The 22,148-nt window shown below is 42.8% G+C and overlaps 2 protein-coding genes across 2 annotated transcripts in view; one reads left to right on the forward strand and one right to left on the reverse strand.

Annotated features, from left to right (window-relative positions):
- The window catches only part of atxn1a (ataxin 1a), a 478,304-nt gene that overhangs the window by 330,857 nt on the left and 125,299 nt on the right, over positions 1-22,148 (forward strand). The window lies entirely within an intron of this gene.
- gmpr (guanosine monophosphate reductase) overlaps positions 1-22,148 on the reverse strand; it is a 94,575-nt gene that overhangs the window by 13,812 nt on the left and 58,615 nt on the right. Inside the window, exons 6-7 of the mRNA XM_073023933.1 lie at positions 19,456-19,562; positions 4,810-4,852 (exon numbers count right to left, since the gene is read on the reverse strand). Coding sequence (XP_072880034.1) covers positions 4,810-4,852; positions 19,456-19,562 — 150 coding nt within the window. The remainder of the gene's footprint in view (positions 1-4,809; positions 4,853-19,455; positions 19,563-22,148) is intronic.

The raw sequence follows: 22,148 nt of genomic DNA on the forward strand, positions 1-22,148 counted from the left end.
TGAAATTGTTATGGGAAACAGAGAAACGGCAGAAGAATTTAATGAGTACTTTAGATCTGTTTTCACTAAGGAAGACACAAGCAATCTCCCAGATGTATGGATGGGCCAAGGACATAGGGTAACAGAGGAAATGAAACAGATTGACATTAGGAAGGAAACAGTGATGAGTAGACTGATGGGACTGAAGGCTGACAAATCCCCAGGTCCAGATGGTCTGCATCCTAGGGTACTAAAGAAGGTGGCCCCGGAAATTGAGGATGCATTGGTAATCATTTTCCAATGTTCCTTAGATTCAGGATCAGTTCCTGAGGATTGGAGAATGGCTAATGTTATCCCACTTTTTAAGAAAGGAGGGAGGGAGAAAACAGAGAACTATCAACCTGTCAGCCTGACATCGGTGGTGGGGAAGATGCTAGAGTCCATTATTAAGGATGAAATAGTGGCATATCTAGATAGCAGTGATAGGATTGGGCCGAGCCAGCATGGATTTACCAAGGGTAAATCATGCTTGACTAATCTGTTGGAGTTTTTCGAGGATGTAACCAGGAAGTTAGACGGGGGAGATCCAGTGGATGTAGTGTACCTCGATTTTCAGAAGGCATTTGATAAGGTCCCACATAGGAGATTGGTGGGTAAAATCAGAGCTCAGGGCATCGGGGGGAAGACATTGACATAGATAGAAAACTGGTTGGCAGATAGAAAGCAAAGGGTAGCGGTGAATGGGTGTTTCTCGGAATGGCAGGTGGTGACTAGTGGGGTGCCACAGGGCTCGGTATTGGGACCACAGCTGTTTACGATTTAGATGAAGGCATTGAGAATAACATCAGCAAATTTGCTGATGATACTAAGCTGGGTGGCAGTGTGAAATATGATGAGGATGTTAGGAGAATTCAGGGTGACTTGGATAGGCTGGGTGAGTGGGCAGATACTTGGCAGACGACATTTAATGTGAATAAGTGTGAGGTTATCCACTTTGGGAGTAAGAACAGGAAGGCAGATTATTATCTGAATGGTGTAGAGTTAGGTAAGGGAGAAATACAAAGAGATCTAGGAGTCCTTGTTCATCAGTCACTGAAGGTGAATGAGCAAGTGCAGCAGGCAGTGAAGAAGGCTAATGGAATGTTGGTCTTTATTACAAAGGGAATTGAGTACAAGAGCAAGGAAATCCTCTTGCATTTGTACAGAGCCCTGGTGAGACCACACCTGGAGTATTGTGTACAGTTTTGGTCTCCAGGGTTAAGGAAGGACATCCTGGCTGTAGAGGAAGTGCAGCGTAGATTCACGAGGTTAATTCCTGGGATGTCTGGACTGTCTTACACAGAGAGGTTAGAGAGACTGGGCTTGTACATGCTGGAATTAAGGAGATTGAGAGGGGATCTGATTGCAACATATAAGATTATTAAGGGATTGGACAAGATAGAGGCAGGAAATATGTTCCAGATGCTGGGAGAGTCCAGTACCAGAGGGCATGGTTTGAGAATAAGGGGTAGGTCATTTAGGACAGAGTTAAGGAAAAACTTCTTCCCCCAGAAAGTTGTGGGGGTCTGGAATGCACTGCCTCGGAAGGTAGTGGAGGCCAATTCTCTGGATGCTTTCAAGAAGGAGCTAGATAGGTATCTTATGGATAGGGGAATCAAGGGATATGGGGACAAGGCAGGAACCGGGTATTGATAGTAGATGATCAGCCATGATCTCAGAATGGCGGTGCAGGCTCGAAGGGCCTAATGGTCTACTTCTGCACCTATTGTCTATTATTCATCTTGCCCAGATTTGACAGATATTGGCTGCCACCCATTACGATAAATGAGTACTCCCCAAACTAACAAACATTATGGCTTGTTTCTTTCTTTCTCTCTAAATTTACAGGAAAATAAAACATCCACAGGCAAAGTGAGAAAACACTGACAGAAATGTTACAGTGACTTTCCCAAGTGAAATAAATTCCAGGAGTCAATTATTTTTGCCAATTAACTACTGGACAGCTTAATAACCGCCTTGATATCCATCATTTCTACAATACAGTCGGCCCTCCTGATCCGCAGGTGCGGATTCAACCAACCGCAGATCAGGAAAACCCGGAAGTTCTCTCTCCAGCACTTGTTGTTTGAACATGTACAGACTTTTTTTTCTTGTCATTATTCCCTAAACAATACAGTGTAACAACGATTTTACATAGCATTTACATTGTATTAGGTATTATCAGTAATCTAGAGATGATTTAAAGTATACGGGAGGAGGTGCATAGGTTACTGTGGATCAGGAATTGAAAAAAAACGGAAGTTCTCTAAGTTGGAACAGGTACATCCGGTATTATTTAGTGTCAAGTTAGTCAAACATTTGTCTTTGTACATAGTATATATTTTACCTTTCTATGCATATAAAACACTTAAGAAATATATGTATTTTAATTAAACCGCTGCATTGCTTAGTAATAATTGTAGCTTTCATCAGGGCAGGGCCTTTCACATGCTCCATTATTCTCACTTTATCCTTTAAAATTGTTCTGATCGTTGACCAACTGTAGCCTAACGCTTTTCCAATGACTGATGGTGTTTCACCTCTTTCCTATCACTTTATTATTTCCACTCTATTTTCAATCCTGATTGTTTTCTGGAACAGAAACACTGCGGCCAGCAGGGTCCCAAGCTCCGCCGGGTCCTAAAGTCCACTGCACTGAGACAGGTTAAATAAGGTCTGGAACTCCACTGGGTCCTAAAGTCCACCGACTTGAGCATCTGTGTTTTTTTTAGTATCCGCGGGTGGTCCCGGAACCAATCCCCTGTGGATAAGGAGGGCCAACTGTACTCTATATGCTGAATTAATTATACTGGGAATGAAAGAGTTAATATATAAGGCACATCTGATGGCTCTAGGCCTGTATTTGCTGGAGTTTAAAAAATTGAGAGTGGTGGTGGATCTTATTTAAACCTATTGAATATTAAAAGGCTAGATAGACTGAATATGGAGAGGTTGTTACCTATAATGTGGGAGTCTAGGACTAGCGTCAGAATAGAAGGGCGTCCTTTGGAACAGATCTGAGGATATTTCTTTAGCCAGAGGATGGCGAATCTGTGGAATTCATTGCTACAGACATCTGGGAAAGCCAAATCATTGTGTATATTTAAACGGCGGTTGATAGGTTCTTGATTAACAGGGGTTTCAAAGGTTATGGGGAGAAGGAGAGAGAATGGTATTGAGAGAGATAATAAAGCAGCCACGAAGGAATGGTGGAGCAGACTCGGTGGGCTGGGTTTCCTAATTCTGCTCCTGTGCCTTATGGCCTTATGTAGGGCAACACACTGGAGCTAGAAACTGCTGGCTCACAGCTCTGGCAACTAGGGTTCATTCTTGACCTTTCTGCAGTTTCCCAGCTTCCCCTGGGTGCTCTGGTATCTTCCCACAGCTCAAAGATGTAGCCACTGGTAGATTGAATGGCTACTGTAGAGCATCTTTAGTGTGGGTGGTTATTTTTGGAATTGATAGACAAATGAGTCAGAATAGATTACAGGGAAATGAGATTGTTCTGAGAGTCAGCATAGACTAAATGGTCCAAATGGCCTTCACCCTACATCATAAGATGAGAAACAGGCCGCCAGGTGTTTTTGTTGCATTATTTCAGAGTGTTAATTTCTGTTCCAATTTTTCAAATTTGTTTTTGCTCATTTTCATTTTTTTCATCTGGGCTGCCCTATTTTCAACACAATGGACTTATCAGAACAATGTACTTTTTCTTTATTCAAGTCCATTAGCTTGACCATTTTGTGTGTAACCTTTATGGTTTAAATTTCTCTTAACAGTGAATTACCATTATGCTTAGAATCTTTCCCAAACCTACTCCATCAGAATAGGCTACAAACTTCACCCATCATTCTCACTGTGAAGTTACTAATTCCAACACAAGGTTCTAAGAACAGCTTAGCCACCTGTTCTGGTTCAAGAGAAATAGATGTTCATACCAATCTTGAAACCCTATCAGCTGGGACAACTGAACCACAGGCCATGCAATTTCATGGGTTCCTTTATAATGCAGTGTAAGTATTTAATTTGATTGGGATAAGGTTTTACAGCATCTTAAAATCCTGATGGGACTATAGCAGTGGATCACTATGATAAAATTTAAATATCCGTTGGAAAGTAATGCTGTGAAACATGTTTAGTGTGGGCATGGAACACTGAGCTTAAATCACATTCAAGGGGGAGTGCTACCCACTCCTCACTCTTTCACCAGACATGTATAAAAGTGCACACATTCTTTTATTCTTCTTAACATCTTCAAAGAAAAATACACGCTGTCCATTCTCAAGACACGCAGGCTATCAGATGTTCATGACATCCTTGTAAAGTCCACAGAGTTAGATGGAAGCAGGAGTGCCTTGTGTTTAAGGGCCAATAGCTGATTGCAGAGGCACACTGGGAGTGGAGGTTAGAATGGTTGGAGCTTGGAACCTGTTACAATACTGAATTGCTTAAAGTGAAGACAGACAGGTACAGACCTTAGTTAATGGTAGGGGTCCATGGCGTAAATAAGGTCCGGACCTCCTGGCTGGGTAGGTAGATGAGGGAGAAAGGAGTTTTAAAAATGTCTGGGAAGAGTCACATTACTTGTATGAGGATACACTGAACATGATCAAAGTGGGTAGAATGGCTTTTCTCTGTGGCGTTAAAAGCTACGTCATTCTAAATTATAATCTGTTTTCCCAGTATTAATAATATTAATCAACCCACTGAGAATTCAATGTTATCAGTTAGATTTCTTCATTTTTGTTTGTGAGTGTGTGAGAGATATAAATATTGAATTCAAAAACTTACCAAAGGCTTTGGCAACATCACCTGGGCAACAGCAGCCACCATCCTTCAAAGGAAAGGAAAAATATAAGTAGCGATGATGGCATTAGATTGCCATCAACATTGCAGAGAGTGGACGTGGACAGGATGTTTCCAATATGGGGGAGTCTAGGACCAAAGGGTACAGAACAACATCAGCTATCCTCCAATGCTCTGGCATCTCAACTGTGGCTATGCATGTTACAAATTTCATCTTCAGTTTCTGCACTAACCTCCCACAAGGTTGAAGGGGGCACTTCGTCAAGCCCTGAGACACCACCTCTAATGTAATCAGTATTCAATCTGTGGCTTCACTGCAGCTTTGCCTCACTTCTATAGGCTCAATGTCCACTTCCCGAGTAAAGACAGAGGCAAAAATCCCTTTTAAGATCTCCCCCATCTCTTTCGGCTCCATGCATAGATGACGACGCTGGTCTTTAAGAGGACCAATTTTGTCCATTGCTATCCTTTTGCTGTTATGATATCTGTAGAAGCCTTTGGGATTCTCCTTCACCTTGTCTGCTAGACAAATCTCATGCCTTCATTTAGTCCTCCTTACATTTCTTATACTCAAGTACCTCATTTGTTCTTCATTGCCTGTATCTGCTATGCACCACCTCCTCCTCAACCAGGGCCTCAATCGCTCTTGAAAACCAATGTTCCCCAACCTGTTGACTTTCTCTTTTATTCTGACAGGAACATACAAACCCTGTACTCTTAAAAATGAAATTTTGAAGGCTCCCCCCACTTACTAAGCACACCTTTGCCTAAAAAGGAAAAGGCAACCTATTTCAATTTACACTTACCAGATCCTTTCTGATGCCATCAGAATTTGTTTTTCTCCAATTTAGAAACATAATCTGAGGGCCAGACCTATCGTTCTCCATAATTATCTTGAAATTAATGGAATTACGATCACTAGATCCAAAGAGATCCCCCTATGCATATTTCTGTCCCCTTCTCTGTCTTGTTCCCTAATGGGAAGTCCAGTATCACACTGGCTTTAGTGGGGACCTCTATAATTTGATTAAGCAAACTTTCCTGAACAGATTTGACAAACTATATCCCTCCAGTCCTTACACAGCAGGGTTCCAGTCTACATGTGGAAAGTTAAGATCCCCTATCTCAACCTTATGTTTCTTGCAACAGTCTGCAATCTCTCTAAAAATTTACTCCTCTAAATGTTGTTGACTATCAGGTGGTCTGTAATATAATCCCACTCCATGATCATCGCTTTCTAATTCCTCAGTTCCACCCATATAGCTTCAGTAGACAAACTCTACAATTAGCATTAAACTGACATCATTTTCCCTGACCAGTAATGCCACCACTCCCCTCTGGTCCCAACATATTGATGCAGTTATAAAGAAGGCAAGAAAGCGACTATACTTCATTAGGAGTTTGAAGAGATTTGGAATGTCAACAAATACACTCAAAAACTTCTATAGATGTACCGTGGAGAGCATTCTGACAGGCTGCATCACTCTCTGGTTTTGGGGGGGGGGGGGGGGGGGGGAAGGAAACTATTGCACAGGACCAAAAGCTGCTGCAGATGATCATAAATTTAGTCAGCGCCATCTTTGATACTAGCCTACAAAGTAACCAGGACATCTTCTAGGAGTGGTGTCTCAGAAAGGCTGCATCCATTATTAAGAACCTCCAGCACCCAGGGCATGCCCTTTTCTCATTGTTACCATCAGGTAGGAGGTACAGAAGCCTGAAGGCACACACTCAGCGATTCAAGAACAGCTTCTTCCCCTCTGCCATCCGATTCCTAAATGGACATTGAACCCATGAACAGTACCTCACTTTTTAAAATATATATTATTTGTTTTTGCACTATTTTTAATCTATTCAATATATGTATACTGTAATTGATTTACTTATTATTATTTTTCTATGTTTGTATTGCATTGAACTGCTACTGCTAAATTATCAGATTATCACTGCCAGTGATAATAAACCTAATTCTGATATGTCCTCCAATTCATCATGTATAAAACAATGGATTCCCAGAATATTGAGCTGAGAGTCCTGCCCCTCCTGTAACCAAGTCTCACTAAAGGCTACGAGTCATAATTACACATGCTGATCTATACTCTAAGCTCATCTGCCTTATGGAAGTGACGATAAGGATAGCCTGCGGCACTGGTAATGAAGTGAGACTGCTGGAGATGATTCTGTTACAGGTGAGAAAGGCTGGGTTGACTTTAGCATTGTGTGCTCAAGGCAGATGAGCAAAGCCTCTGTAGTGAGATTTTTCCCAGAAAGGACTTTCTAGAACATAGCGTCCCTTTAAATAGGGGGTTGGCAAAAACAGACAGGACAGCAGAAAGAGGTGAAACATACTAACCAACTATGGATCCATTGTCTTCACTTACTTCAAAATGCTTTAAGTTTACTTGAAATTTCAATGGATTTTTAACACCTCTATTGTGGATGGTGATTGATCTTGTTATTCAAACATAGACAATTCACAATAATCAATCCCTGTAGCTGATGAGCTAATTCTGTATAAAAGTATTTTTCTGTTCAGACCATAACAGTGTGGGTGACTGAGGCCATGCCATTTGCCTTGTGCACGAGTAAAATAAAAAGAATGCTTGAGTTGTTAAGCGTCCGTGTGTTCTGGGCCCTGTTATTTTATTTTATTATTGGTGACAACGGTTGCTTGGAGGTTCCACCGAGATGCCTAACCTTTGGCTTCATAATACGGGAGAAGGGGAGAAGGGAATTTGATCACTCCTAAACCTGAGGCTGCTCACATCTGAGCAAGAGAGCCAGCCTGCTGCAAATTTCCTCCTGTGTGGAGTAATCAAGGTATGCCACCTTTGTCGCCAACATAGGGGGAAAAAAGACTAGACATTCCAGTGGTCTGGCATGGCACCCACATGAAGCACAAGAAAATTTAGCAAGTATGTTGTTTAAAAAAAAGGGAATTCCAAATATCTGTCTGTGTGCGCGTGAATGGTAGTGAGAAAGTGTCCTGTCCTGGATCTCTAAAGGACTCCAGTAGCGTGCACGTTTGTACCTATGTATGTTGAAGTGTGTGGGATGGACAAAGTGAGTGCCAGCAGGCGAGTGTTAGAGACAGGAAAATGTGAGAGACTGGAAGGTGGCCTGTCATTGTTCAGTGTAGATGTGAAATGCAGAAACTGTTTGATCCCCTTTTACAAAAAAAGCATAGAAACTGAGCAAAAGTTAAAGAAGGTAAAACACAGAACGAAAAGAAAGTATAAAGCGACCTCAGTGTTTGGAAAGAAACAATCAGCACCAGAGTCTGAGAATGAACCGTACCCCTGCCTTCCCCAGGCACGGTTTCAACAAGGCCAAATCCAAGGAGCCTCCTGAATACTCAGTGAGGCCGGCCGGTGGTTCCCAACAGCAGTACCGGAGACCGGAGGTCGATGAGTGAAATGTTGATTTAAATATACCTTGAACTGATCTAGTAGGATCTCTAAGAATATTTCCCTTGCACTGTAGATTGGCATAAAAAGCATCAGCCAGGAGACGTTAATGGATATTCAGAACGCGTGTGTTAATATTTTCAGAAGTATTAACTCTACAAGCAGGGATGCCCATCTTAATAAATGTTACTGTAAATAAGCTACAACCTTATTATAGCTGATCCAAGATGACGGTGCGACGCAGCTTGCAGCGGCCACTCCGGAACTGATTATCTGTTATTTGTGAAGTGGGGTGCCGTGCGCAATCATAATCGATTGAAAATGGAAGTGGAAGCACGGAGAAATGTCGGGAAATTCCAGGAAGACCTTCTTCGTTGCTGCTGCTGCTGCTGTGAGGTCTGGGACTCTGCTGGGAAGAACAGGCCTCCAGTCCTCAGGGTCGCGTGGCCGATGGCCGTTGGCGTCTTAATACGCTCGGCAGAGGATGGTGCTTGGATAAGCTGTGCCGGAGGGGATGGTCGTCGGCTCGGAGGTTCGACGGACTCAGGTCGCTTTCGGTGTGTGCTGCATCTGCGAGGCTGGTTTCGACGGAGTTTCCATTGTGTGCTGCGTCTGTGAGGCTGAGTCGGGCGGCGCCGTGGAAGTCCATAGCGGACTTCTGCCGCCGGCATGGGATGGCGAGTCTGTTGGGACCCTGGGGACTTGTGGAAACTGTGGTGATTTCTTTTGAACTTACAGTCCTTTAACATCTTGGACAATTTTTACTGTGCCCAAAGTCTGTTTTTTTATCAATTATGCTATTGTTTGCATTGTTGTAACTATATGTTGTAATTATGTGGTTTTGTGCAGGTCTTGTAGCTTTAGTTTTTGGTCTTGTTTTTGTCTGGTGGATTTGGAGCTCCTTTCCGGGGAACGCGCTAGATGGTAGCGCGATATTAATACGCAGCAGCCTCTCCGGACTCTGGATTGGGGATTGCCAAACATTACGTGGATTTTCTGGTGTAGTCTGTTTTGTCATATGCTTTTGTGATATCATTCTGGGGGAACGTTGTCTCATTTTTAACTGTATTGCATTTGTGGTTTCTAAATGACAATAAACTGAATCTGAATCTGAACCTGTGTTAAAGAAAAACATATACTGTTACTTATGTAAGATGAGAAAAGTTGATTAAAATTTTGAGTGTTTTACAATATTACAAAAAGCAATTACAACATCAAGCAGTTAAAGTTGTTGAGGGGTATTGTTCCATTTTGCTGATTATAGCTCCATTGTGCGCCGATTAAAGTGACGGGAGAGATTGAAGCATCGGAGCGGGTACAGGGGGTGAGCACGGCTGCTTGCTCTGTACTGGAGAGGAGAGAGCTTGCCGTTGTGCCTGGAGAGCGTTGCCCAGGATGAAAGACTTCTTCAGTTTTACAGTTTTTATATTGTATTTTATTCACTTGCTCTTCTCGTTGTGCTTTTTTGGTGTGTCGACGAGCCTGATCCATTTCATTCGGTTTTTTTTTGCGCAGGAGGAGAGATTTGGGAGGGGGAGGGGGCTGGGCCCATGTGCCTGATCTGTTTTGCTTGGTTTTTGTGTGAAAGGAGGGATTTGGCAACTGATGATCATGCTGCCTTTCTTGGTAGTTTCATGGCTACCTAGAGAATTCAAGAATTTCAGAGTTGTATACTTTGATAACAAATGAACCTTTGTACTTGTGTGAGACTGGCTATGCTGCTCATCAGCCTCTGGGCAATACTGTGCTGTTAAAGTATTGCGACAGCTGTCCTACACAATTTGAATGTTATGTTAACTCACAGCTTTGTTTCGTATTTAACCAAACTGACAGACACCAAAATGTTAACTTTTGCTTAAAATTTCAGTGTAAACTTCAGCTTTTAACATTACCAACGATTCACATGGTTCATGTGACCCCCCCTTGTGACTGGTAACTTTGGTTTTGAACAGCATAGTTGTTTAGGTAATACAATTCTAAATGTAAATAGGTTTTACGGTTCTTTGACCCAACAAACATGGAAATGGGATGGTGGACACAGTAGGGGTAAGAATGGGGTGGGGTGAAGTATGTTACTGCAGCCAGCAAGGTTCAAGACTAGACTTGGGTAACAGTATGTGCAACACTTGGTGACTCTATGTGTGGCCACCAGGCCTATCCCCAAAACAACTGGGATCTTTGGCCTTAACCAAAGCCAGGGAGGGGCTGATGTTATCTGGCCTACATAGTACTATAAATACACATAGAGTACACCCATATGTGTTGAAGTTTTGATTGACTTTAACATCTCCATTTGAATGGCAACTGATCTTGCAAGTAAGGAATTCAAACATATGCCATTTACAATAATCAATATCTAACTGATAAGCCAATTCTGTATAAAAATAGCATTTTTCTGTTCAGACTTCAGAACCGTGAGGGTGATGGGCCATGCTGTTCTTCTTGAGCACAAGTAAAAAAAAGAACATTTGAATTGTAAGAGTGTCTGTGTTCTGCGCCCAGTTGTTTTACTTTATTATTGGCAATGACAATTACTTCGATAGCCTTACCTACAATACTCATTGCATTGAAATAAACGCAACTCAGAATAGTACTCCCACTATGCTCAACCTTTCAATTCCTGTCTTTATATGAAGGCTTAATAATATTTTACCCCGCAACAATTCTAGTTTCCATCCCCATGCAACTCTAGTTTAAAACTCCCTGAAACAGAAATAGCAAACTTCCAGGAAGGGTATTGGTTCTCCTCCCGTCTGTACAGGTCCCAATTTCCCTGCAAAAGCGCCCAATGATCCAGAACTCTGAAGCCCTGCCTCCTACACCATCTGTTTAACCAAGTGGATATGGACCCCGAAAAGCTAAGTTTAAACGGATCAGCCTTATGTGGCCACCGTTATGTGGGGGAACGAAGGCTTTGACGAGAAGAGACAGAGGATAAAGTACGTTTCCTTCTTTCCTTATCTATTAGTGCCTTGGTAGTTGATGCACCATCAATAACTCACTCTGAGACGTAAGAAGCGAGATATCGGCTTTTATTGACTGGAAGAATGAACAACACTACATCCTGGAGAATGAGGCCGGGCACAGGCCTCAATCGCCTTTATACAGGGGTCTGTGGGAGGAGCCACAGGAGCAGTCCAGACAGGTATATGTAATTCACCACAGTAGTGTAGTGAGAATGGGTCCAGGGTCTGTTCTTCATGTCAGATGTGAGAATTCTGGAAGACCTCCAGTCTTACTGATATGTGTGAATTGCATCCAGCTGCAGCTCCTTACAGACCGTTTCAGGGAATTGGGGCTGCTGCTGGATAACTTTTCAGCTCATCGGGAGAAAGACTATATAGATGAGAGCTACAAGGAGGTAGCCACCCTCAAGGTGCAGAAAGCAGGTAGTTGGGAGAGTGTCAGGAGAGGGAAAGGGAATAGGTAGACAGTGTAAAGTACTCCTGTGGCAGTTCTCCTCAATAACAGATACCACTTTGGATACCAGTTGGGGGGTTGACGTTCTACCAGACCCGGTCTCTGGCACTGAGTTTGGCTCTGAGGTTCAGTGGGGAAGCTGGGAGAAGAGGATTGCAATGGACAGAGGATTCATTAGTTAGGAATGCAGACAGGAGATCCTGGGATGTGAAAGAGACACTTAGATGGTATGTTGCCTCCCAGGTGCCAGGGGGAGGAAAGATTGAGCAGCTGGAAGTTGTGCTACCTATTTGTATCAACAACATGGGTTGGAAAAGGGATGGGGTCCTGAAGAGAGAACAAAGGGAACTAGGTAGGAACTGAAAAGCAGGACCTCAAAGGTAGTAATCTCTGGATTGCTGCCTGTGCCACGCACTAGTGAGGATAAGAATAGGATGATCTGGCTGAGGAAGGTGCAGGGGGCAGGTTTTCAGCTTTCTGAGTCATTTGGATCTCTTCTAGGTAAAGTATAACCTGTACAAAAATGACATGTTACACCTGAACTCGAGGAGAGCCTATATCTTTGAGGGCAGATTTGCTAGAGTTGTTGGGGAGGGTATAAACTAGTTTACAGGTGTATGGAACAGAAGATGGGGCAGTTGGTATACAAGTAGGCACTCTGTGTAGAGTGAGAGTGAGAGGAAGCAGTTGATAGGGGAAAAATTGCAGCAGTTGGGATTGGAAGAGCAACACAGACAAAACGCTGGAAGAACTCAGCAGGTCAGGCAGCATCTATGGAAAAGAGTTAAACAGTCAACGCTTCGGGCTGAGACCCTTCATCAGGACCTGATTTAGACACGTGGCTGAAGCGTTTCTAATTTAGTGACAAAGCATCAGGAGCAAGGGTGATGAAGCTCAGGACGTGGGGCTAAGACATAGTGACCATCATGGAGACTGAGCATACACGGAATTGTGTGTCTGGAGGTGTAGGTGGGAGAGGAGGGCCTTAGTGAACACTTTGCTTCAGTATTCACCTATGAGAGGGGCCTTGAGGACAGAGTAAAGCAGGCTGATGTGTTCAGGAAGAGGATATGCAGGAACTTTTATTAGAATATACGACACAGGTCACTCAGTACATCGAGTCTGCTCCATCAAGGCTGACTTATTACCCCATTCTCCTGCCTTCTCTAAGGATCTCACCTGGACTGTACATACCGGCTGTGTGGTGAAAAAAAGCACAACAGCCCTCTTTCACCTCAGACAGCTGAAGAAATTTGGCAGGAGTCCCCAAATCGGCAGGACTTTTTACAGGGGCACCATTGAGAGCATCCTGACCGGATGTGTCACCACCTGGTACAGGAACTGTATTACTCTCAACTGCAGGGCACTGCAGAGAGTGGTGCAGACAGCCCAGCAATTTGTGAACGTGAACTTTCCTCTATTCAGGACATTTACAGCAGCAGGGGCATAAAAAGGGCCCAGAGGATCATCAGGGACTCCAGCTACCCCAACCACAAACAAACTTTTTCAGCTGCTTCCATCTGGCAAATGGTACTACAGCATTAAGGCCCGGACCAACAGGCTCCAGGACAGCTTCTTTCACCAGGCCATCAGATTTATCAAAACACATTGATCTGATTGTGTATCTGACTGTACAGCAATCTGATTGTGTATCTGACTATACATACACATACAAAACTATCATGTATACAATCTTAGTGTTTATGCAATATCCTCCCACATCTCCCTCCCTTATTATTTGTACATAGCAACAGAGATTTTTACTCCCTCGTGTTGTGAGATGGATGTAAGAAATAAAGTTCTAATTCTCCCCATTGCATTTGACACCCTGACTAATCAAGAATCTATCAACCTCTGCCTTAAATACACCCAGTGACCTGGCCTCCACAGCTATACGAAGCAATGAGTTCTACAGATTCACTAACTATTCTTCTAACTAAAGATCACCTCCATTCTAAAGGGCCATACTTCTGTTCTGAGGCTGTGCCCTCTGGTCCTAAATTCACCCACTATCGGGAACATCTTCACCACACCCACTCTATCAATCTTCACTAGCTTCAAAAAGGTCCCCCCCCACCCCCACTCTTCTAAACTCCAGCAGTACAGAACCAGAGTGATCAAATACTCCTTATCCGAGGATCATTCTTGTGAACCTCTTCTGGACCCTCCCCCAACACTGGGGGACCAAAACTGTCCACAATACTCCAAGTGCCATTTGACTAGTGTCTTCCAAAGACTCAGAACTGCATCCTTGCTTTTATATTCTCGTCCTCTCCAAATGAATGCTAACAATGTATTTTCCTTCCTTACCACCCACTCAACCTACAAGTTATCCTTCAGTGAATCCTGCATGAGGATTTGCACCTGATTTCTGAATTTTCTCCCCGTTCAGAAAATAATCTATGCCTTTATCCTATCCACCAAAGTGCATGACCATACATTCCCCTACGTTATTCAAACACTTCTTTGACCATTTTCCTAATCTGTCCAAGTCCTTCTGCAGACTCCCTGCTGCCTCAACACAATCTGCCCCTTCACCCATCTTTGTATTGTCCACAAAACTATCAATTCCATCATCTAAATCATTGATATACAACATGAATAGAAGTGGTCCCAACACCAGCCCCTGCTACATCCACCTGCGTAATACCACTAGTCACCAGCTGTCAACCAGAAAAGCCATCTTTAGTCCCCCTCTTTGCCTCCTGTCAATCAGCCAATTCCCTGTCCATATTACTATCTTTCCTGTAATAGCATAGGCTCTTACTTTGTTTAGCATCCTCATGTGGAACATCTTGTCAAAGTCCTTCTTAAAATCCAAGTAAACAACATCCACAGACTCTCCTTTGTCTATCCCACCTGTTATTTCTTCAAAGAATTCCAACAGATCTGTTAGGCAAGACTTCCCCTTAAGAAAACCTGTTTTGTCCTGTACCTCCAAATACTCTGAAACCTCATCCTTAATAATGGACTCCAATATCTTGCCAACCACTAAAGTCAGGCAAACAGGCCTATAATATCCTTTATTTTTGCCTCCCTCCCTTCTTAAAGAGTGGAGTGACATTTGCAATTTTCCAGTCTTCTGGAACCATTCTAGAACTGAGTCATTCTTGAAAGATCATGGCCAATGCCTCCACAATCTCTATCAGAACCTGGGGTGTAGTCCATCTGCTCCAGGTAACTTATCTATCTTTAAATCTTTCAGCATCCCAAGCACCTTCTCCTTGGTAATAGAGTACTGTCCAAAAGTCCAAGGCATGTGTAAAAACAAACTTATAAAATGAAGCCACACACACAAAATGCTAGAGGAACTCAGCAGGCCAGGCAGCATCAACAGAAAAGAGTACAGTTGACATTTCAGGCCAAGGCCCTTCAGCATGACTGAAGAAAAAAAGATGAAGAGTCAGAGTTAAAAGGAGGGGAGGGAGGAAGACTAGGTGAGAGGTGAAACTGGGAAGTGGAGGGGTGAAGAGCTGGGAAGTTGATTGGTGAAAGAAATACAGGGCTGGAGAAGGGGGAATCCAATTGCAGAAGGCCATGGAAGAAAGAAAAAGGGGAGGAACAAAGGGAGGCACTGGGAAGGCAGGGAGACAAGGTGAGGGGGTAAAAAGGGAATGGGGAATAGTGGAGGGGCATTACCAGCAGTTCAAGAAATCGATGTTGCCTCATCGCAACAGTAGAGGAGGACATGAATTGACATGTTGGAATGGGAATGGGAAATGGAATTAAAATGGGCGGCCACTGGGAGATCCTGCTTTTCCTGGCGGACGGATCGTAACTGCTTGGGAAAGCGGTTTCCTATGAGAGAAAGCAGGATCTCCTAATGGCCACCCATTTTAATTCCACTTCCCAATCCATGGTCTCCTCTACTGTCGTAATGAGACCACACTCAGGTTGGAGGAACTACACCTTATATTCTGTCTGGGTAGCCTCCAACCTGATGGCATGAACATTGATTTCTCTGACTTCTGGTAATGCCTCCCCTCCCCCCCCCCCCAAACTCCAGCGTATTTTTCCTCTCTCACCTCATCTCCTTGCCTCACCTCCCTCTGATGCTCCTCCCCCTTTTCTTTCTTCCACTCCACGGTCTTCTGTCCTCATTAGTTTCTCCCTTCTCCAGTCTTGCATCTTTCACCAATCAGCTTCCCAGCTCTTGCCTTCACCCCTCCCCCTCCCAGTTTCACCTTTCACCTTGTTTCTCCCTTCTCTCTCTCCCACCTTTTAAACCTACTCCTCAGCTTTTTTTTCTCCAGTCCTCCAGAAGGGTCTCAGCCCGAAACATTGACTGTACTTTTTTCCCTCATAGATACTGCCTGACCTGCAGAGTTCTCCAGCATTTTGTATGTTTTGCTTGGATTTCCAGCATCTGCAGATATTCTCTTGAATGAATAGTTTCTAAATATCAAAAATTTTATTATAAAGAGCAGTAAACAGGCCAAAAAAACTAAACGCCTTTGCCTTTAAAACTGCATCAATTCTCTTAGGTACAGTGTCATGCAGTTTTATAAGAAAATTGGCTGGTAGTTATTCCAAGAATCTTGGAGAACTTGCCACAGTTCAATTGCAAACTTTAACGGTCTCAGTTGCTTCTGTCTCTCCAGGTAATCCCAGGCAGCCTCGATGATGTTGAGATCAGGGCTCTGTGGAAGCCATACCATCTGAAACCATATATTAAAAAAAATCTCGGGTGCCCAAGACCTGTGCACAGAACTGTAGCAACTACACTCACTAATTTCTGGAATATTGCTTGTGTCTTCCACAGTGATGACTAACGCAAAATACTTACCAAGTTCAACCATCATTTCTTTGTCCCCCATTGCTACCACCAGAATAATTTTCCAATGGTTCAATACCCACTCTAGCTTCTCTTTTACTCTTTACTTATCTGAAAAAACTTAGTATCCTCTTTTATATTATTGGTCATCTTATTTTCCTTTTTTTTCCCCCTATTTCTTTTTTAGTTGCCTTCTGCTGGTTTTTCAAAAGCTCCCCAGTCCTCTAGCTTCCCACTAATTTTTGCTGTATTAATTGCCGTCTCTTTTTAGGATAGATAATTCCCAGGGGCCAGATAGGATATTCCACAGGTTACTATGGGAAACAAGGAAAGAGTTGACTGCAATGTTTGGTGATGATCTTTGCATCCTCACTGGCTACAGGAGTAATACCAGATGATTGGAAGTTGGTAAATGTTATTCCTTTACTCAGAGGAATAGGGATAACCTAGGGAATTATAGAACAGCAAGTCTTAGTTCAGTGACAAGTAAATTATTGGAGAGGATTCTCAGAGACAAGAGCATCTCACTGGATATAGCATGGTTTTGAAAGGGGCAGGCCATGACTCAAGGGCCTGATTGAATTCTTTGAGCACATTGATTAAGGAAGAGCAGTGGATGTGGCATATATAGATTATAGTAAGGCATTTGATAAGGTTCCCTGTGTCATAGTCGTGTAGAAAGCCAGGAGGCATGGGATCCAGGGAAGCTTGGCCGAGAGGTATCAGAATTGGCTTACCCATAGAAAGCAGGTGGTGGTTGTATTCTCCTTGGAAGGCAGTGACCAGCGGTATTCTGCAGAGATCTGTTCTGGGGCGCATACCTCTGCATATTTTATAAATGTCTTGGATAAGGAAGTGGAAGGGTAGATTAGTAAATCTGCAGATGACATGAAGGTTGGAGTAGTGGACAGTGTAGAAGTTCATAGATGACAACAAGACACTGACAGGAGACATTGAGAAAGCCAGGTGGAGTTCAACCCGGAAAAGTGTGAAGTGATTCATTTTGGAAAGTTGAATTTGAAAGCAGAATACAGGGCAGAATTTTAGCAGTGCGGAGGAACAGAGGGATCTAGGGTACATGTCCACAGATAACTCAAAGTTGCTGGGCAAGTTGATAGGGTTGTTAAGAAGGTGTATGGTGTGTTGATTTTCATTATTCAGGGCATTGGGATTGAGGCCAAGAGCCATGATGTTATGTTGCAGCTTCATAAAACCCTGGGAAATGTGGTGTTCATTTCTGGTCACCTTATTATAGGAAGGACGTAGCAGCTTTAAAGAGGGTGCAGAGGAGATTGACCAGGATGCTACCTGGATTATAGAGCACGTTTCATAAGGATAGGTTGCGCATACCAGGTCTTTTCTTTTTGGAGTGAAGGAGGATGAGAGACAGCTTGATAGAAGTGTACAAGAGGATAAGAGGCATAGGTCGAGTGGATAGCCAGTGACCTCTTTTTAAAATATAAACCAGGGTAGAAATGGTTTATACCAGGGGATAAAATTTTAAAGAGATTGGAGGAAAGCATGGGGGGAGTTGTCAGAGGTAAGAATTAAAAAAAAAACAGAATGGTGGGTGCTTCAAATGCCCACCAGGGGTGGTGGTAGAAACAGATACAATAAGGACATTTAAGAAAGCAGATACAATAGGACGTTTAAGAAACGGGCCTCTGCTGTGCTTATGTTCTATGATCTGTTTCTTGAGAGTGAAGATCCGGGTTCTGACTATAATTCCAAAATTCTGCAAAGTGGAGTTACATCAATAGCCAACATACAGATGAGCTAGTTAACTACAGACCAATTAGACTCAAATTAGAAACAGACGATGCTTGAAACACTCAGCAGGTCAAGGCAACTTATGGTGAAAGAGAAGCAATTAACTTTTCAGATTGTTCTTCAGTGCTCCACCAATTTACACTGGGCACCGAGAAGTGTGGTAGAACAGAGAATACATTACCATAATTCCTTGAAAGTTGTGTCATGGGTCATAGAGAGCTTTTGGTAGATTGGCCTTCGTAAATCAGAGTACTGAGTATAGGAGTTGGGATGTTATTTTGGAGTTGTGCAAGACTTTGATTATGCCAAACTTGGAATATTGTGTGTATGAATTATGTTAATAAGATTAAAAGAGTTCAGTGAAAATGTATAAATTGCCAGGATTTGAGGACTTGAGTTATAGGGAAAGGTTGAATAGCTTAGGACTTGTTCCCCTGAAGTATAGGAGAATGGGGGGAGGTATACAAAATGATGAGGTGTACAGCTACAGTAAAAATGCAAGCAGGCTTTTTCCACTGAGGTTGGGTGAGACTAGAACTAGAGGTCATGGGTTAAGGATGAAAGGTGAAATGTTTTTGAGGAATATGAGGTGGAACTTCTTCACTCAGAGGGTGGTGAGAGTATGGAATGAGCTGCCAGCGGAAGTGGTGAATGTGGGTTCGATTTTAACATCGCCTCTCTCCATCTATCTACTGTGACAGTACAAGGTTTTAATACACATAGGGCAGTGCTTCAATCAATAACCTGCTTCAAACATCAGGAGTAGCTGAGACTGCAACATTGGTTTTACATAATAATCACAAAATGCTAACTCTACTACTTTGAAACAAGTTTTACTGCATCTCCTGTCATCCACAGAACAAGATCAAGGTAATTTCATATTGCACATATTGCAGTTCATTATATAATCTGAACATCTTGATTGCAATCTCTCATAATTCACGTCATATTCTCCCAGTATAGTCTTCATTAATTAATATCCGGCCATTAACATAATGCACTTTAAATACCAGTTACTCTCTAGATGAACATATTACATGCCATTTCCACTCCAGACACTGCAAACTGTGACGATATCAGGAATAGGAGCAATAACCAGATTCCTTGTAAAGCAACCAAGTGCAACTCTCATGTGCGCATTCTCTCCCCATCTCAAAGCTAATAGTCGAGAGAATAAGGTTCTGTTTATATTATGGAATAATTTGTCCAGTACCCTTCCTGAGATTCTGTTTGTAAATGAGGAATGAGAGAGTTACTCACTGAGATGATATGCCCTTTGAGACCATGAGCCGAGTCAGCACATTCGATCACCGCACTCAGTTGAGGGTAGCCAACTCCTGTTTTAATTCGGGTCGTGCATACAGAACCTAGAGAGAAGCAGTTACAGCAAATGAACCATGCATTTAGATGGCGACGCACTGCAGTCTCTGGTGTTACGAATGTGCCACAGCTCTGAGGGGCCGAAGAGTGCGGGGTAGCCCCCTCCTTTGTGAGAATCGCAAGATCACTATTAAGTCAGTTCAGGGAACACAGGAAATGAGAGAAAGACATGCAGAATCCACAAAAGGGTTGGAATGTGTCCTGGCCTCCGAAAGGCGGACCCATTGATACCGGCTATTGTCTCTTGGAGACTGACGTGTATTGCATCCTGTACGATGCAATCAAAGCCCCAGGCAATGAACCAAGGAGGAGGTTGGTGGAGGGATTGCATCATCCCAACCTGATTGACACCTGAGACCCTGTGAGTCAGGATAAAAAGAGGGTCTGTGGGAACAGCCCCTCAGACGCACCAGGAGAAACATATGAGACCGGTGGGGACTTGTGTGTGTGTCCATCCTTGCCTGGATGACAAGTCCTCCACGGAACGGCCTCGCTAAAGGACGAATACGGATCAAGATCAGATCAAGGAAAGCCGGCAAGTTTCTTTTCTCAAAATCTCTCTCTCTCCAACAATTGCAAACCCAACGGTCCCCAAAGGCTGAAGCCTGCATGAACTGAGTGACTTTTATATTTCCATCGGACAATACATTATCCCCTAGACAACGATAGAGCTTATTTCTCATTGATTATTATTATACCCGCACTTTCAGATTTAGTATTGACGACATATATTATCTGTATGTTTGCATTGATATTATTTTTGTGTCTTTTTACTAATAAATACTGTTAAAAATAGTATCATCAGACTTCAACGGACCTCTCTATCTTTGCTGGTAAGTGACCCAGTTACGGGGTATGTAACACTGGATACATCAAACCATTTTACAACCACTAGCCACATCGATTTTGTGGCAAAGGGGGCAGCAAGGTTGTGGGTGGAATGTTGCCCAGGGTACTGTGCAAGAATCCCACACTCTTTTGATTTCAATGGTGGTCAACAGTCTTGAGAAGCCAATTTGCACAGTTAAGTGGAGGTTAAATGGACACCATGATTTGCTTTAAAGAACATCTCTCTCATGATATACTGAAGTACCATCCTAGGTTAGGTACTTCATTCCAGGTGTTGGGCTTGAACCAACAACTATTTGATTTTGCCAGCTAAGCCGAATTGACATCTGACAGATTAGTGCACAGAGTACATATTTTAGCATGATTTACATTTTGTAAGAGTTGGTGTTTGTGAGTTGGAGCTGCTCATGGTGGGTGGAACAATGAACAATTTCATGGATTGCAGCTTGGTTTTAAATTGTTAATTGAGTTTTAGTGGCTGATTCAATCCCAGATAGGGAGAAAAGTCTGCAGGACCAAGGAGAGAAGATGAAGCAGTGGTATTAACTAGATTGTTTGGAGATGGTTTCCAGATGGACCAAATGGCGTCTTTCCGTGTTGTAACTATTCCCTGTTTCTCTACAGTTAAAAGATCTGGCTCAGAAAATGCTGGAGGAACTCAGCAAATCCGACAGCATCTGTGGAAGGGAATATACATTTACTCCCCCCCATAGATGTCAGATGACTTGCTGAGTTCCTCCAGCATTTTTCTGTGTGTTGCTCAAGATTTCCAGCATGTGCAGAATCTTGTGTTTAAATCCCAAGTGATCATTTTATAGTTTTTCTGAGTTGGATAAAAGCTGGTGGATAAGGGGTTTAATGTTCTTTATGTGTTGTGTGATAGATCAAAAATGATTGCCACTGCATCTGAAAAGCCTTCATAAACAACAAGCCATTTAGATGTTTCCTGTGCTTTAGAAATAGGGTCATATCTACTCCAATCCAAATGCAAGTAGGTACTAGCAATTGGTTAACAACTTAAGAGATTATATAGATGATGCATCCTACATAATCATTACCTACTTTGTACACGTATACACACACACACAGAATCATAAATCACAAAGTACAGAAACACACCCCTTGATCCGCCACATCCATGACATCTTTTTTGTCCATCTACATTCACCCATTTGCACACAGTAGGTCGACAACATTTTACGCCTTGCCCAACAGCCTGTCCGCAAGTCTGTAAGTGTAATAATTGTATCTGACTCCATCACCTCCACTGATAACATGTTCCAGATATGAATCACTCTTTGTGTGTGAACAAAAATACCCCTCAGGTCACTTTAAATCCACATGCTCTTGATTTTATACTTGTTTTTAAAATAGGACAAAACTAGCAACTATCCAATGTACTTATACTTGTATAAACTTCTATCAGCCACCTTCACTCCTAGGAAAAACCAACTCACTCTATCCATTCTCTCCCCAGAACTCAATATCCTTCCTGTAGTGTGGCATCCAGAGCTGCACACAGTACTCCTGTTATACTTTATAAAAAACAAGTATTTTACAAAGGTGCAACATAAGCTCTTATTTATGAACGCAAGCATGCAATATGCTCCTCCATGGCCCACCCCCTCACCAACATCATGAGTTATCTGTGTTACTACTTTCAGGGAGCTATGGATTTCAAGCTCCAGACTCTCTGCTTTTCAATACTCCTTAGCACTCTATCT

Source organism: Hemitrygon akajei, chromosome 20, assembly GCF_048418815.1.
Source record: "Hemitrygon akajei chromosome 20, sHemAka1.3, whole genome shotgun sequence".
Lineage (NCBI taxonomy): Eukaryota > Metazoa > Chordata > Chondrichthyes > Myliobatiformes > Dasyatidae > Hemitrygon > Hemitrygon akajei.